Genomic DNA, 18772 nt, shown 5'->3' with positions numbered 1-18772 from the left:
TGAGGGTAAACCAAAAACTGTGCAGGGCTCCGGCCCCCCAGGACTGGAGTTTGAGACCCCTGCCTTAGCCAATATTAACAAATTATTTACTTTTGGATCCCTAATCCTCCTTTATCACTGTTTTATTCATCCCTACATCCTTCCATTCGTCTTATTGTCAACCTCTAGTCATACCCACAACTGTCTAAACTAGTGATGTACCGAACTTTCGGCAACCGAAAATATTCAGTCAAAAAAAGTAAAAAATGTAAGCTGTCCGTTTTACACTAGTACTGCCAGCACTTTTTTGACCTCTTATAACCTGCTAGCTGTCACCTACTTCGGCATGTGACACCTTTTGTTTTCAGAAAATATTAGGACATTAATTAATTCTCACAGCTGTCACTGCAAAAAACAGCAGTAACACCCATTCTAATCAAATCATGTTTACTTTATATGTTGACTGTAGCTTAATATTCTTCATCTGCTGCCAGGAAAAATGACTCAGTTGCAGGTTGGCAAATGTACTTGAAATACAACTGAAATTCACCCGTGTAAAATGCAATTGGTATGTATTTGGGAGTTGTTCAAAAAAGCCACCAAAGATATGTTTGGACAAAAGTGAAACAAAAGACAAACACTTCCTCAGCTCCATGACCAACCACCCCAAACAAAATGGCAGCTACTTCCTACACACACCAAGGAGAGAGCAGGTGAAATTGTAGTCAGACAGTCTAACAGACCAAAACCGAGAGACCAAACACAAAAAGAACGAAGCAACAAATCAGAAGGACAAAAGTGAAAGGAGGGAACCAGTAGACAATCCAAGGTCAGATATACCAAACACAAGCCAAATCAAATACAATCAATGAGTAGATCAAGTACGAGCAATAGCTCCCTTTCAGCAGGCAAAATGGCTTTTCATCCCATGGAAGGAGGAAACCGGAAGCAGTATGCAAATGGAAGATACGGAAGGGAGTAGGTGGTATGCAGCGGACTACAGTGACAGGATCAATAAAGAGCTGGAACAAATGACTGGACCAGAAAGACATCTCATACAGCCAACAGCATGTAATGTAACACCCCCTCCCACAAGTGTGACCTTCCCTCAGAAGTATCACCCCAGAGGTTCCCTAACACTGGGAGAAGGCATCTGCAATCACATTATCCTTCCCCTTTTTGTGCTGATGTCCAAGCTGAACCCTTATGTGATCAAGGCACAAAGCATCAATCTTTGATTGCTATTGCATATGCAGTGCAGGACACAAGGGAATTATAGTCGGTAAAAACTGTAAGCGGGGCAGAATTCTATCCAATATAAGCTTTGAAATGAGTCACCCTCTTGGAGGAGGACAGCACCAGCACCCGTACTGCTGGCATCAATATCTAATTTAAAAGGCTTGTCGAAGTCAGGTGTGGCTAATATGTTAGCGTGTGAAAGGAGGGATTTCATCAAATTAAAACCTCCTTGTTAGTCCGGCGACCAGATGAAGGGGGTTTCTTGCCGTAAGAGCTTGGTGAGTGGCAATACTACCTCCGAGAAGATTTTACAGCAGCAGTGATAATATCCAGCCATCTCCAAAAACTGTTCAAGATTCCGTTTAGTTTGGGGAACTGGGAACAAGTTGATGGCCAACTTTTGCATCCAGTGGTCTGGCTGTGCCCCAGCTAACCAGTTTCCCAAGATAGATAACCAAACTCACATTTCTCTGAGTTTAGAACCAACACAGCATTGTGTAATTGGATTAATACTTCTTCTGATAGAAATATATGGTGATCCCAGGTATCTGAATATATCACCATATCATCATGGTAAGCATCACAATTATAAATGAAATTAAAATACGCTTTCACTGTCGATGAACGGCACCCCAGCTAAGGGTTACTTGGTACACAAGGCCACTTAAATGAAGCCTAAGAGTTCAGGTGTGTGCAACTACAGTACACTCACCTAAAGGATTATTAAGAACACCTGTTCAATTTCTCATTAATGCAATTATCTAATCAACCAATCACATGGCAGTTGCTTCAATGCATTTAGCGGTGTGGTCCTGGTCAAGACAATCTCCTGAACTCCAAACTGAATGTCAGAATGGGAAATAAAGGTGATTTAAGCAGTTTTGAGCGTGGCATGGTTGTTGGTGCCAGACGGGCCGGTCTGAGTATTTCACAATCTGCTCAGTTACTGGGATTTTCACGCACAACCATTTCTAGGGTTTACAAAGAATGGTGTGCAAAGGGAAAAACATCCAGTATGCGGCAGTCCTGTGGGCGAAAATGCCTTGTTGATGCTAGAGGTCAGAGGAGAATGGGCCGACTGATTCAAGCTGATAGAAGAGCAACTTTGACTGAAATAACCACTCGTTACAACCGAGGTATGCAGCAAAGCATTTGTGAAGCCACAACACACACAACCTTGAGGCGGATGGGCTACAACAGCAGGAGACCCCACCGGGTACCACTCATCTCCACTACAAATAGGAAAAAGAGGCTACAATTTGCACGAGCTCACCAAAATTGGACAGTTGAAGACTGGAAAAATGTTGCCTGGTCTGATGAGTCTCGATTTCTGTTGAGACATTCAAATGGTAGAGTCAGAATTTGGCGTAAACAGAATGAGAACATGGATCCATCATGCCTTGTTACCACTGTGCAGGCTGGTGGTGGTGGTGTAATAGTGTGGGGGATGTTTTCTTGGCACACTTTAGGCCCCTTAGTGCCAATTGGGCATCGTTTAAATGCCACGGCCTACCTGAGCATTGTTTCTGACCATGTCCATCCCTTTATGACCACCATGTACCCATCCTCTGATGGCTACTTCCAGCAGGATAATGCACCATGTCACAAAGCTCGAATCATTTCAAATTGGTTTCTTGAACATGACAATGAGTTCACTGTACTAAAATGGCCCCCACAGTCACCAGATCTCAACCCAATAGAGCATCTTTGGGATGTGGTGGAACGGGAGCTTCGTGCCCTGGATGTGCATCCCACAAATCTCCATCAACTGCAAGATACTATCCTATCAATATGGGCCAACATTTCTAAAGAATGCTTTCAGCACCTTGTTGAATCAATGCCACGTAGAATTAAGACAGTTCTGAAGGCGAAAGGGGGTCAAACACCGTATTAGTATGGTGTTCCTAATAATCCTTTAGGTGAGTGTATATGTGGAGTAAAGAGAATCATATCCCTTCTGTCACATAGTGGTGTTCAAGGGGTCTCTTTGTCTCATCTGCATTTACACAAAACGACGGCTCTGTCATGCAAGCACTTCAGTGCAGGAGGTTTTATTCGGTGCTCCCAGTCTTCATATAAACATTACAACAGTACAAAACGTTCCCATCATTTGCACCCCCTCACAATTCTTCGATTTATGTTCATTTAATAACAATTTTTAATTCCCCTGTTTCCCCTGCTCCCCCACTATACATGGTACATCCAGTATACACCATGCATCCGTGACCCGCACATTTTCAAACAAGCCCCACTAGCCAATAACAGATGGCACACATATAACCCAAACTATCTCCAGTCAAACAGAATACGAGGTGTTTTCTGACTCCTTTAAACAGACACAACTGAATGCAAAACAACCCTCTTCCAGTTTTCCCTTTACAATTGGTCTAGTCAAATTGGTGAAAACAACCCATTTATTATTTTTTGGATTTTCTGTCTTAAACCAGAAAATGAATCATGTACATGAACCTGTTCCGCTTGTCTGCCGTTTTTTTCTGATTCCGTTTCTGTTCTCAGACTATAAGACTCATCTTGCCTCTGATCACCTACATGCACCTGCCTACCAATGACTGTCTTTGTCTCTTGATTTGGATTGTTTTGTTTGGATTTCTCTGGCTTTGACCCAGTCGGTCAACTCCGAGTTTGTTTCGCCCCAAATAAAGCCGACTTTGGAACCTGACACTGAACAAAAGTCCTCTTTGTCTATTACCCCTGACATCTTCAGGAACACAGAGGCCTTAACCTCATCATAACTCAGGCTCTGCTCGAGGGTTAGCCAGGAGGATACTTCCTGCACTTTACCTGCAAGCTTGCAGTGAAGGAGCAAAGACCAGACCTCTCATGGCCAGTGCAGGATAATAGCGATCTATTCAAACATGCGAAAGATGTTTAGAATGTTAACAACAGGACACAGCAACAGAACTGTGCTGGCCACTCCATTATACACAGAAACCCAGCTGACTGCTTCTTCTCTAAATAGTTCTTGCATAGTTTGGAGCTGTGTTTGGGTCAGTGTCCTGTTGTAGGACGAAATTGGTTCCAATTAGGGTATGGCATGCCGTTGTATAATGTACTGATAGCCTTCCTTCTTCAAGATCCCTTTTACCCTGTAGAAATCTCCCACTTTACCATCACCAAAGCAGCCCCAAACCATTTCATTGCCTCCACCATGCTTGACAGATATCGTGAAGCACTCCTCCAGCATCTTTTCATTTGACCTGCATCTCACAAAAGTTGTTTGTAATCCAAACACCTCAAACTTAGATTTGTCTATCCATAGCACTTTTTCCAGTCTTCCTTTATTCAGTGTCTGTATTCATTTGCCCATCTCAGTCTTTTCTTTTTATTGGCCATTTTGAAATACGGCTTTTTCTTTGCAAGTCTGCCTAGAAGGCCAGTATCCGGAGATGCCTCTTCACTGTTGACACTGAGGCTGGTCTTTTGCAGGTACCATACAATGAAGCTGCCAGTTGAAGACCTATGAGGCACTTATTTCTCAAGCTATACACTAAATTAAATTTATCCTCTTCCTCAGTTGCACATTGGGGCCTCCCTCTACCCTTTCTATTGTGGTTAGAGGCAGTTTGCATTGGTCCGTGAAGGGAGCAGTACACAGCATTTTACGAAATCTTCAGTTTCCTGGTAATTTCTCGCATGGAACAGCTTTCATTTCTTAGAACAAGAATAGACTGACGGATTTCAGAAGAAAACTCTTTGTTTCTGACCATTTTGAGATTGTAATCAAACCCACAATTGCTGATGCTCCAGATACTCAACTAGTCCAAAGAAGGCCAGTTTTATTGCTTCTTTAATTAGCCCAACAATTTTCATCTGTGCTAACATAATTTTAAAAATTGCATAATAATTGCATAATTGTTTTCTAATGATCAATAAATCTTATAAAATGATAATCGTGCATTACCAAACACAACAATGCCCTGGAACACAGGACTGATTGTTGCTAATGCAGTGGTGCCTGTGATTCACGAACACAATTCGTTTCAGGAAAGTGGTCGCAAACCAATTTGTAAGCGAACCAAGGCAATTTTTCCCATGAGAATGCACTGAAAATTCATTAATTAATTCACAAGCCTACCAAATAATAATTTTTGTTAATTCCATTTTCTGTTTTTTATATTAAAAACTTTAAAGAAAATCACAATATAGTGTGGCGACGGGCAGACTGAGGCATCGTGGGAGCAGAGAGAGACATGGAGACTTGCTTGCCGGGGAAATCACCCTCTTTAACAGTCCTTTAACCCTTGTATTGTTGTAGCTAATGTTAATGGTTGCATTTCCCTAGTGTTGCACGTGTCTCTGCCCGTGTCTTGTGTACCCAGTCCGATCCTCGTGTGTATTTAACGTCTGCTACCACTTATACCTCTCTTCCTCCTTTTTATTTACTTTGTGTCACTCCATCCTCCCATTCATTTTTTCCATTTTGGTTTTTTTGGTTTTTGGTTCTCATAGTATCTGATTTTGTTGTCCTTGTATAGCCATTTTGCTGTTTTTGTGTTACACAGTGCTGTGTGACTTTTTTGTTTGCTATTTTACTGTGTCTTGAGATCCAAAGAAGTTACATGTGCATGCGAGTGCTTTAAGTTGCCAGTGAACTACAAACTGTAATGTAGAGCCTTGCAATGTTGAAACTGGTGTCTTTAACTATCAGTTTGCTAAAGAAAAATGATCAGTCAGTGGCAATGAGAAAGTGGGAACCAACTATTATTCAGAATTGTGGAGCTCAGGAGCATACGTACAATGACATTTAGATGTCATTTGAAGAAAGATCAAGGAACAGTACAGCATGATCTAATTAGTAACGCTCTTACCAAAACGTCAAGTACAGTACAGACAGCATTTATGATCAATACTTAAACTTTATTAACCTTGTAGGAATCCAGTAAATGCCCAGTCCCACTGTTTAGGATGTCCATATCCACCGAAACTACATTAAACAACATCCAGAGCACTGGCAGGGTAATCGGGAAGCTGGCAGCACAAATGAGAAAGCTGGAATTGTAAAAAAAGGGACACGTTATCAAAAAAGTACAAGAATAATTTGTTTGCAAGTTGTAAATTTAACTTTTTTAACTGACTTTGTTTTTGATTCAGTGAGTTTTATTTTCTAAAAAACTTTTGCTTGATAAAATTGGCACAAATCTAATTCCATAGGGACTGACCCTGACAGAAGTATGAAAAGGCAGCTGGGACATGCATTTGTGTAAATGAGAATTTTATTGAATAATGTTAATGATTTTAGCCAGTACGTGCAGCACTGTAGCCTATTAATCGGTACTCTTTTAAGTAGGGCTGATTGATTTGGAGAAAATATCTAATTGTGATTTTACTGACAGATATTGCGATTGCGATATGATTGACATCATTATGAAGTAATATAACTTCAGTTCAACATTCTGTGTGTAATAGATTTAAAACATGATGCAGCATTACCACATGAGATACCATCAAAATATTATGGTCTATATTCAAATGTAAGGATGAGAACAAAGATACAGTATGAACTGCTTCCAACATGTATTTATTACTTGTTTAATCCTCGTGTAATACCCCGAGTCTTCAGTGACCCGGCATATATGTATTTAAAATTAAAGCCACAAGTAACCGTACTGTAACTGTGCAAACCTTGATTGAATACCTCACTCCTGAGCACTAAGAACAGTTTCTAAACAAACTGTTTTCCTTGGGTGTCACATGTTTGTTGTTTATGGGTGTATAGGCAGTTGCCTTGGGCCAACTGTTTGCTGAGCATGACTCTCACAAAAGGAGGATGGCATGAATTTGTAAAGCTATTCTCACTACAGTTTTAAACCCTGGGTCAGACATGCTATATAATGCATATCCTAAACCTCAGTTTTTGTGATTTGCTAACCGTGTTGTTTTAAATCGCGATTTAGATTTTGATCATTCAGCTCAACCTTGAAAAGAAAAAATTATCTGTGAAATTTTAGAAAAAATGTACAGGCATGTAATCTATATGATTTGAATGCCGTGACAAACAAACTCACCTGAACTGATGCACCTTACAGAGAAACTTTGATGATCGTCTGCCTGGAAATTAGCAGTTATGATGTCCTTTATTACTTGAATATTTTAATACTTTAATATTTAAACAGTTGACTCAGATTGGCAGTGCATGTGTGACTCATATCTACGGCTGCCTGTAGTGTGTTGTTTCAAATCACAATTTCGATTTGAAATCGATAAATCATTCAGCTCTACTTTGAAAAGAAAAAAACATCCGCGAAATTTTAGAAAAAATGTACAGGCATATAATCTATATGATTTTAATGCCATGACAAACAAACTCATCTGAACTGACAAACCTTATAGGGAAACTTTGATCTTTGTCTGACTGGAAATTAGCAGTTATTATCCCCCCCCCGACCCCTGTTGGGATTAAGGGGTTACGGTGATGGATGGATGGATGGATGGATGGATGGATATCTTGAAATACAATTTCCACTAGTAACAATGTCATTGTAGATATTTGTCATTGGCATTATGACTAATGAAGAGATGGTATTTTGGATGGCTAAAGTCCTTTATTATTTGAATATTTCAATACTTTAATAGTTAATTAGTTGACTCAGATTGGCAGTGCACGCGTGACTCAAATCTACACCTGACTGAGATCCTGTAGTGACAGGGTTTATTGCCAAATTACAGGGTTAATATCGAGCATTTGCCATTCAGTCATGTGAATGTGTGTGGATGTGCGTGCAGACTCAAAGTGAAAATCTCATCCCAGCCAGCTGACCAAAGTTGGCAACCCTGCCCTAATTATCTGTATTCACACTGGCAAAGCGGTTCAGTGGAACTTAACATATATGGTTTTTTGTGTATTTGGCTTCAGTTTTATGTATTTTTAGTTAGTTTTAGCTGCTTTTACATTTGGCTTTCAACACTGGCGCATGTGTGACTCACATCCACAGTTGACTCACATCCAGTGGAGCGTATATAGTCAAATTACAGCATCAACACCAAGCTTTTGCCTTTCAGTCCTTCCTTTGCCTGCAGCTCCCATAAGCAATGACCGCAACCTCTGTGGTCTCGTTTTTTGAGTGGCTCGGCCTCAGAAGTGTTTTTTTGTTTCTTGCTGTGATTTTAATACTCAGCAGCCTAATAAGACAAAAAGGCCCAAAAAACTTCCCCCCTGGACCCTGGCCGCTACCTTTTTTCGGCAATTTACTCAGCCTCAATGCATCAAAAATCCACCTTCAGCTAGCCAAGGTAAGTCATCAGGGATGCACATAACTGGGATGCAAGTACGCATTCACCCTCAAAAGTAATAGGTGCAGCAATCCATTGTTGTGACAGCGCAAATGCGTACTTATTTTATGTGCATTTGCACTACTATGACAAGAAATTATCATGCATTTTAACCTTTATACTGCAGATGAAGTACACATTAGCATATAAAGCTTAAAAAGCATAATAATTTCTTGTCATATCAGCACAAATGCACATAAAAGAAGTACGCATTTGATCTGTTACAACAATTGATTGCCGCAGGTATTGCTTTTCAAGGTGAATGCGTACTTGTGTACCAGTTATGTGCATTCCTGTAAGTTATGTTTCAGTGCTGACTGTTCCTTCACATGTAATGATTTTTATATGTTTCAAAATCATGTACTACTTTAATATAATTTAAATAAATGTAATTGTTATATATTTCCTTGAATTTGATCTTCTAGATTGTAAACTGCTCGGTCGAAAAACAAAATTTCAGACTGGTGGTAACGAACACAACCATTAATATACGGATTATAATTATAATGAAATTTGAATGTAATGCTTTTAAATGATCACCTTTCTTTCTGTTATCTGTCTTGCTAGCTTTTCAAGGTTCCTACATCAGGGTCCTTAAGTTCTTCATTTAAAATCATATATCCCACTCATATATCTTTGTTTATGTAGTATTCCATGTTCAATAAATGTGGAAAAGTTAATAAACATTTCAAAGGGATACAGAATGATTATAATAAACTGGAACAATTACATGTCCTTTTGCATAAGTATTTATTATAGCATAATTGCTGTTGCTATTGCTACACCTACAGTATGCATACACATTGTTTTGCATATAACCTAAGCATAGTGAGACAAGTTAGTTGAGTATGATACATATGTATATGAACAAAGTGAAACAAAAGTCTAAATGAATATGAAACATATGAGCATAATGCATTCCTCATCTCAGCCAGGAGAGCTAGAGAGCTATTCAAGGTCAGGTCATTTACCGAAACACCAGGTGTAGTTTTCCTTATCTCCTAACTGGAAACCGTTCGTGTAGCCCACCATGGAGCACAAACGAGACACTGACTGCAATCCCAGCATGCCCTCATTCTCATTGATGTTATAGGGGCATCAAGTTTCTTTAAGTTTGTCTTCCACACTGTCGTTCACTTAGATAGCTGTTATACACGCAAGTAGCATTTCTTTCTACGACCATACTGCATTGCAGTTTGCAGAGTGCTTTTTTCTCCAACTGAAAATCCCAGAAATACAAATGAGATTCCATGTTGTATTGGACTTGGGTATTAATGTATCGATTGTATTACTATAGATCCGTAGTGTGATATCACATGTTGTAGCAGGACTGTATATTGAATGAGGAATATGCATGTCCGTGATAGGCCGATGCGATACAGATCTTGATGCATTGCCAGCTGTCAGATGCATTAAAGATACATATGAAGCAACTAGTAATGCGATAAAACATGATTCACTCCTTTTGCACAGCAGTGCGATTTGACATGATTCGATTCAACACGATGCAATTCAACACAGTACAATGTGATTCAATAGAATATGATGTTAAGCAATTCAATATGGTACAGCTACTGCAACAGTTTAGAGAAGGGAAAAATTTAAAAATAAAATTATTTATAAAAAATTATTGGTCACATTTCTAAATAATAAAGACACAGGGGCTCTACTAATAATTAAGCCTACTGTATATATTAACTGGATTTTTCAGATGCAGAGATGATAGAAATGATGCATCCTGACTTGTATCCGATATACACTTTTATGTTGGTGCACTGATTTCAGAGTTGCCTGATCCGCGGTTTCCTTGCCCAATTGGGCTACTTTGAAAACATAGTTGCGGGTAAATATTAGGAGGTTGCGGATTGTGGGTTTTTGGGCTGCTTTCATAATGTTCCACGGCAGTGGAACATGGGGGAAACAGATATTAATTATTATGAATGCAAATGGCTCCTAATGCTAAGTAATACTGAATTGCTAGGCACCGAAAGTCTGAGACAACAAACAAACATATTTTTACAAATTATTTTTGTTAGGCGCGTTTTCAAACCATTACATTGTCTCAAAGTGCTTTACAGCTTCCCTGCCCAAAGCCTCCAATGAGTAAGCCAGAGGTGACAGTGGCAAGGAAAAACTCCCTAGAAGGAAGAAACCTTGGGAGGGACCAGACTCAAAGGGGGAGCCCATCCTCCAGGGGCCGGCAAGGAAAGTCAAATCGGAGAGATGGCTAAGTGCCAAGTCACACTGTCTACGTCATAAAGGGGGGTGATTACAAGCTGGTGCTGGTGTTCCTTCAGATCACCGGGCAACCAGTAGTATGGCAGCCGGGCATACATGTGGCCAGGATGTCATATTTGTGTCAGGGCACGGACCGGGGAAGCAAAGGCAGGACTCGAGGTGTTGGGAAAATACGGGGTTTAATTGAAGGAACACATACACAATGATTGACGTCAATTACCGAACTGGGGAAACATACTTTAACGCAGACTTAAATACACAGGATTAATGAAAACAACTCAAAACAGCTGATGACACGGGGATTCCACACGAGGTAGCGAGGGGGGCGTGGCACACGGGAGGATTGGATGAGCGGGGCATGACACAAGAAACTCCCCAGACCTTAATTCCATTGAGAACTTGTGGTCAATCCTCAGGAGGCGGGTGAACAAACAAAAACGCACAAATTCTGACATTGATGGCATTAATTATGCATGAATGGGCTGCCATCAGTCAGGATTTGGCCCAGAAGTTGATTGACAGCATGCCAGGGCGAATTGCAGAGGTCATGAAAAAGAAGGACCAACACTGCAAATATTGCCTCTTTGCATAAACTTAATGTAATTGTCAATAAAAGCCGTTGACACTTATGAAATGTTTGTAATTATACTTCAGTATATCATAGAAACATCTGACAAAAAGATCTACAAGCACTGAAGCAGCAAATTTTGTGAAAATTAATATTTGTGTCATTCTCAAAACTTTTGGCCACAGCTGTAGATGTTGTTAAATCAGACTTAGAAAGGTGCACTGGGTGGCTGTTTTTTATATCTCTCTTGCCATCACTTTTTGTAATGTAATCTTTTTCTTTTTTAATGTAATCTTTTTCTGTTTGTAATGTAATCTTGTGTATTTCACTTCTGTGGATAAACACATAATGAATATGTTGTAGACACGTGGTGAAAACAAGGTACAAACATAGTAGGAAAATGCAAAATGCTGCACAACTCCACATGGTAGCAGGAGAAACTTTTCTTTGGTGGGTCAAAGTCCCATGTTCCTGTAACAGAGACCAACAGAAGCTGGATCCTGTAGTTATTTAAGATAAAAATGAAACTTTCAGTAAGTCTGTCCACAACTTAAGATGTAAATTGTTTTGAAAGGTCAAGTAACATCTGCATGCATGCCCGTATTTATCAGTTACCCCCATAAATGTATTCTTATTGCCCAAGAGAGTAATATATTGTGCATTTCACATTGACTGTGTTTTTCTATTTTCTTTTTTTTAAATCCAGTTGGCCAAGCAATACGGAAACATTTTCAGTCTTCGTTTGGAACGAAACATCGTTGTTGTGAACAGTTTTAAACTTGTGAAAGAAGCTCTAGTTCAACACGGGGAAAACTTTGCAGATCGTCCAGAACAGCCAGTGTCTGAAGAGACTAAGAAAAATAGCGGTATTTAAAAAAATAATAATTAGCAAAAAATGTTGGAACTGTGTATGCCATGCTTTTGTTCTCAACTAAAATTCGGGTTGCCTTTAATCTGAAAGTAAAGGATAACAGCTGGTTGCATATCACAGGGCCCAAATGCTACATTACTCACATTTCCAGTGTTGGGGGTATAAATCTCACCTCTGTGGTTAAAGACGCAGATAGTCCAGCATTTCTTGTGATAATGCTAGTCACCCATTGTGATGATCTTAAGCACCTCTAAAACAAGCATTATCTATCTATTGTAGTAAACCTCACTTTATCGCTGTATCAGTAGACTCCCATAAACCGAGCTATCTGTATTTCCATTTTACACCACAAGATGGGGACCAGTTATACTTGTTGCCACTGTTGTAGCTGTTTGATATTCTTCTCATTAGTTTGCCACAATGTACATTGTACAACATTAGATATGTAATGTTTTCATTTGTGTTGAATCATGGAACCATCATTTATGAGCATATGTATTCCCACATGGGCAGATTTTTTTCTGGTTCTTCAAAGTGAGAAAATGTTTGTTTTAGGTTTGGTTTTCTCCAATGGCTACCTGTGGAAACAACAAAGAAGGTTTGCTCTCTCAACCCTGAAGCACTTTGGACTGGGCAAAAAGAACCTTGAGCCCTCCATTCAGGTGGAGAGCACATTCCTGAATGAGGTCATAGCCAATACACAAGGTACAAACCTTCCCAAACATGGATGTTTGTCCCATGGTGATCTAGTCATGTAAGATATAGCCATATGTATAACCTATATGAATATTCCAGTAACACTTTACTTGACAGGGCACAAATAATATAGTATTATACTATTATTTATGCATTAATTAATCAATCACAAACTAAGTCAGTTATATACTGATCTCATGTTAATTCATCATTAATGAATCGTGACATGTTTTATCAAGCAGTTACAATGTTACTATATTTAATTCTGTAATTCTCTGTGAACTTCTCAAGGAACTACTGAAGGAACAAGTCATGAATAACACAAGTTAAATACTGATCTATATTTGTTCATCATTAATGAATCATGATGCATCTTTCATCTCGTAGCAACTATATTTGTTCATTATTTGTTCATAATTTGAACATCAGAAGTAAGAGGTTATTAGTAAGTATTTGTGCTCCATCAAGTGAAGGGTTGGCAATATTATCATTTGTTTAAAAATCATCATGGCTTGCTATGTCAGTAAAACTCTGAAATGCAATACAATACAATCCATTGACACAGAACTGGATATATACCTTGATGCAAATCCTTTCCTTAGGCCAACCATTTGACCCTCAATTCACCGTGAACAATGCCGTCTCCAACATCATCTGCTGCCTGGTGTTTGGGGATCGCTTTGACTACAATGACAGCTACTTCCAAACTCTGCTGAAGCTGATCAATGAAGTTTTCTATTTAGAAGGAAGCACTTGGGCTAAGGTTTGTTGCTGATTCTCACCTCCAGTGTTCAGAGATGTATAAAAGTTTAACATGTTTTTGTTTGAACTAAACTAGCCCCATTACCAATGGTGGATTGATACATGGGCTATCCTACACTATAGCCTAGGGCCTCTGCAAAATTAGGGGCCCCACCTGGCAAAACAGGGGCCCTGCCCCAGCTCTGCAAGAATGGAACGTTTACCCTCCATACCCTATAAATCAAATTTTTCCTACAACATCACTCCCTCCTCCAAATTTTTATCCCAGGCGCTGATTAGCAGATTATTGACATTGCATAATATTTAATTCTTGTTCATTTCCCTTTTGGCTTAAAAAAATACCTCAAGTGGCCCTATGGTGGGGGGGGGGGGGGGTAGGGTTAGGGTTAGGGTTAGCCATGGCTAGCCATGTCAGCGAGTGGCCTCCAGAGAGGTTAATCCCTCACACTACACATTACCTAAATTACTCGTTTTTTTTTTCGTTTTAGATGTATAATATGTTCCCCTGGTTGATGCGGAGAATCCCTGGTCCCCACAAGAAAATACTGTCACACTGGGAAACTGTGATCTCTTTCATACGGCTGAAAATTAAGGAGCACCAGGAAGACTGGGACCCATCATCTCCTAGAGACTATATAGACAGCTTCCTGTTGGAGATGGAAAAGGTATCGGGCTTCACAGTTAATTGCATTGTTGGGGAGAAGCTACAATAACTTAACTACTTTCTTCAGTAGCTTATTAGTAGCGCATTTACTTTTAAAACCCTGTAGCTTTTCCATTAATTATTATTTTTTTTTTTTAGAAATAGTAATATAGCACAGCAAAATGCTACATTAAAATATACTACAGATCGTCATTGACTTACTACCTATGCAAATTACAACTTCTAATTTTCACACAGCAATTGTGTATTACTTTTGGTTTACACCAAACAAAGAAATTTTTTCAAACCTTACTGTGATTTGACATTACATTCTATATATATATATATATATATATATATATATATATATATATATATATATATATATATATATATGTACACAGTAAAACCTCGGATCGTGAGCATAATTCGTTCCGGATACGTGCTTGTAATCCAAAGCATTCGTATATCAAAGCGAATTTTCCCATCAGAATTAATGGAAACTCAGATGATCCAACCCACACCCCAAAACTATTCATATAAGAGTGATTAATATGAAATATAAAGTAAAAATACATAAAACAAATTAACGACGAGAGAGAGGAGAAGAGGAGGGTTATAAGACCTCGCTCGTTTAAGTTAAAGTTAAAATAAGTTAAAATTTATAAAAAAAAATTTTTTGCTCGTCTTGCAAACCAAGTTACTCGCAATCCGAAGTTTGACTCTCTCTCTCTATATATATATATATAAAACCTTAAACATCATATTTCACATTTTTTAATTCATTTCCTTTAAGAGTATCCTACTGTACAGCATAAATATTAAATACAGTATTACCGAATGAAATGGCTTCAACGTAACTAGCTACTTTTTCCTCTAGCTTGTGGTGTAGCTCTCTACTATATTAAAACAGTACTGTAGCTTGGCTGTAGTTTAACTCCTTTTAAACATACGTAGCTTGTAGCTTGAAAACCTACTGCTTAAAAGTAGCTTCCCAAACACTGGTTAATTGTAACTGGTAATTGTACAGTAATGTATTTGTTGAGTACATATTTTTGTGTGATTTTGTTTTGGATCAGCAGTGTTTGGTATGGGTAAGCAGTTATATACATTTAATAGATGGAAAACCTTCTCTTTTTGCTCATTGGAGATTAATTAGAACAATGTGGATTGATGGAAATAATTAATATGGAATTCAATAAGTCAAACAGACACATTCCAGTTGTATTGCAAGTATCTTTTTTCTCATAACAACAGCATATATTTTCTTGTCCCAGTGGAAAGATGATGTTGATGCTGGCTTTAATGAGGAGAACTTGTGTTACTGCACCGCCGATCTGTTCGTGGGTGGAAGTGAGACTACAGCTACTACGCTGTACTGGGGTTTGTTGTACATGATCAAATATCCAGACATACAAGGTTAGTTTTATTTTCTTAACCATATTTTGGAAGAATAAAACAGTCCTACTGTATAACCACTACAGAGAACACATTTCCACTGATAAGTTGTCTGAATAAATAATATAATAATAATTGTTGTAATTATAATCATAATTAGGTCTGGTGTTTAAAGTCCAGGATTGTAACCGTGATCAATGGTAGCCGCTTATATGAAAAATAATTACAGCTGTAACAGTAACAATTGAAATTGCCTTCCTTCGCTGTCAGGGAAGAGGCAAACCCCAATATGCAGGAGAACACCTTAATGGGTGAGAGATGGGACGATGAGACGAAGGGACAGGGAACACGATGAGAATGGACCAGGAAGGCAGGGCGAAGAGGGCAGGCAGGGCAGGCAAGGCAGGCAGTGCTAAATGGAGGCAGGCGAGACAGCAGGGCAGGACGGGAGCGACAGAGGACAAAGAAATGCTCGGTACATGTCATGGGTCTGGCAACAATAATTTGCGATTACTTAGAGATCACGTCTGTTCTAAATAGCGCCCTTAATTAGGAGGCAATTGCCTGCCGTTGCGCTGCCCCACCACTGTGGGCGTGACAACTGCAGCAGTGCTAAATGTTTTACAGGGGAGGCGTTCACTTGCTTTGTCTATATGTACCCTATTCTGTTTTTAGAGAAGGTGCAGGCTGAGATAGACAGTGTGATTGGACGGTCACGTCAGCCCAGCATGGCAGACAGACCAAACATGCCGTACACTGACGCCGTCGTCCATGAAATACAGAGGATGGGCAACATTGCACCACTGAATGCACGTTCAACCACGAAAGACACAGAGCTGGGAGGATACACAATTCCAAAGGTGAGGAATGAAATTGCACATGAAGCTTGTTATAGTCGTTCATGTAAAGCTGACACCTTGACATGTTCTTCCCATGTGAGGTTACGCTCGTAATGTTTCAGGGGTCTTTGTCTGTGCATTAGGGAACAATGGTGATGGTGACATTACACACTGTGCTCTTTGATGAGACTGAATGGGAGACTCCCTTCACTTTCAATCCTGGACATTTCCTGGATGCAGAGGGGAAGTTCAGGAGGAGAGATGCCTTCATGCCCTTTTCAGTTGGTAAAATTTCCAACCCGATGATTCCTACTGCAGTTGCTTCTTTATTGTTAAATTATCTTCTGAAGGTGCATGTAATAGGATTATCGTAAATACATGAAAATGTTATTTTTAGAGTTTTAAAAATGTTTTTCCACAGGGAAGAGAGTGTGTCTGGGGGAGCAGCTGGCTCGGATGGAGCTCTTCCTGTTCTTCACCTCCCTTCTCCAGCGCTTCACCTTCTCTACACCCCCAGGCATGGAGCCCAGTCTGAAGTTCAAATTGGGTTTAACACGCTGCCCAAAACCCTATAAGCTATGTGCTACCACCCGCTGAGTCTGTCTATTCCATATCATTTAAAAGCTATCTGCCAGAAATAATCGACTGACAGTTAAAAATAAGTAAAAGTTTCTTGAACACATCACTGTCCTTCTGTAATGAACCATACAGAGGTCCAGTTGTGGATTCATCCATAATGATAAATTTTACCAATAGCAAAGACAAAATCCTCATAGTCATTACAGTAAACATGTAAACAGGCAAGATGTCAGTAACTAAACCAGAGCAGAGCAATAGCAGATGGGGAATCCAAAAGTTGAAGTTGAACAAACAGGCGATAAACGAGAGACAGGTGTTTTAACAATGGGGGGAGACAGTTCACACAGGGTCACTGGTTCCTTGGAAAATCCAAGAGAATTGTAGGCATACTCTGCACAGTTGATATACTTGCTCCACTCATCCTGATTTGTTGTGTCAGTCGCTTATTTCAGATGTTCTCTTTATCTGTTGAATTGGGGAGGTATTCCAGCGTTAGGTTCACACTCCCAGTCTTCTGCAAAACTCACCACACTGGAGAGGTGAACTGGGAACCCTGGTCCAGCTGAATGCCTTGCAGTGGGGTCTTTATCTGGGTGTAAAAAGGACTGGACAATACATAATCTTCCACCGTTGATGATGACCAAAATTTATGTCCAAGGAATTTGTGTGCCCTGGTGACAGTGGATAGCCAGAGACAACAAAATGAAGAACAAGTCTGTAGTGCAGTACAAGACATATTATTTGTGCAATATGGCAAATGGAGCACAGTATAGAAGAATAAATAAGGATAAAGTTTAGATACAGATAAAGTGCAGGTGGAATATTAAAAATGGCAACATAATGAAATGGGAGATATATATTCTGTAATGTATTGAGTTTGAGTGTAGATGGTGTATGTGTGCTTTGTGCCTATATTTCAGATCAATCCTCAACAACAAACTCGATTCTATCCTGTAACTCTGTCCTGCTTTTCACTTCTGCCTCTGCTGAGCTCTGGAATTCCAGTTCAATTATTGTCTGCTGCTCTATTTCACCAGGCAGGGAATAAAAACTTATTCATTCATGTTTGCTCCTTTTGCTTGTGATTTCATGCTCAGCTTTGCTTTGATTCTGTAGTATTTGACTTTTTGGCTCTTTATTAGATTATGATACTTTGGCTTTGGTCACTCAATTGTATGTATTTCTGTATTATGTTGTAATGATTGATCTTTTTTTGGGGGGGGGCTTTCACATGTATTTGTCAAGAAAGGGAGGTGAATTGTTATGTCGTTTTCATTTCTGGTAGGTTCCGTTAGAAATAAGTTTCCTTTCATCAGTTAGTTGTGGGTGTTTTGTTTATTATTTTGGCTTTGGTCCTTCCTGATGCAAATCCTTGCACAATGTAATTCTCCAGTCAATACACTGTTCCAGTTTCTTTTACATACCTTGCAGTCTCTTGGTTTCTTTATTGTATCTGCTTTTGTAGTGGCACAAGGGAAAAGATTGGAATTTTTGTCGACTATGCTACCTAGGGGATGGCTACCACCTAGGAATTAACTAATAAGTACACTATCTACACCCATATTCTACATATGCACAGGTGAGGCTCACAGATTCATTGCCGCAATGAAGCAGAGACAGGATTCTATAGAACAAATACATTTATTACTTTCACTCTGCACCAACAAGGG

The 18772-nt window shown here is 39.4% G+C and overlaps 1 protein-coding gene across 2 annotated transcripts; it reads left to right on the top strand.

Annotated features, from left to right (window-relative positions):
• Positions 1-8179: 8179 nt before the first annotated feature.
• Positions 8180-18525, top strand: LOC140578532 (cytochrome P450 2J2-like). Of its 2 annotated transcripts, none has more exons than XM_072699996.1 (9): positions 8180-8469; positions 12021-12180; positions 12741-12890; positions 13484-13644; positions 14132-14308; positions 15564-15705; positions 16360-16544; positions 16667-16804; positions 16945-18525. In XM_072699996.1, the coding sequence occupies exons 1-9, from the start codon at positions 8269-8271 to the stop codon at positions 17056-17058; spliced, it is 1428 nt and encodes a 475-aa protein (XP_072556097.1). In that variant the 5' UTR covers positions 8180-8268; the 3' UTR covers positions 17059-18525. The 2 variants fall into 2 exon arrangements, with proteins under 2 accessions (XP_072556097.1, XP_072556096.1); XM_072699995.1 differs by having other exon boundaries at positions 8204-8469; positions 16667-16808.
• The last annotated feature ends 247 nt before the right edge of the window (positions 18526-18772 follow it).

The sequence above is a fragment of the Paramormyrops kingsleyae genome, chromosome 15 (genome assembly GCF_048594095.1).
Source record: "Paramormyrops kingsleyae isolate MSU_618 chromosome 15, PKINGS_0.4, whole genome shotgun sequence".
NCBI classification, from domain to species: Eukaryota; Metazoa; Chordata; class Actinopteri; order Osteoglossiformes; family Mormyridae; genus Paramormyrops; species Paramormyrops kingsleyae.
The sequence above is the reverse complement of the archived record's forward strand: the minus strand, read 5'-3'. Positions and strand labels throughout refer to the sequence as shown.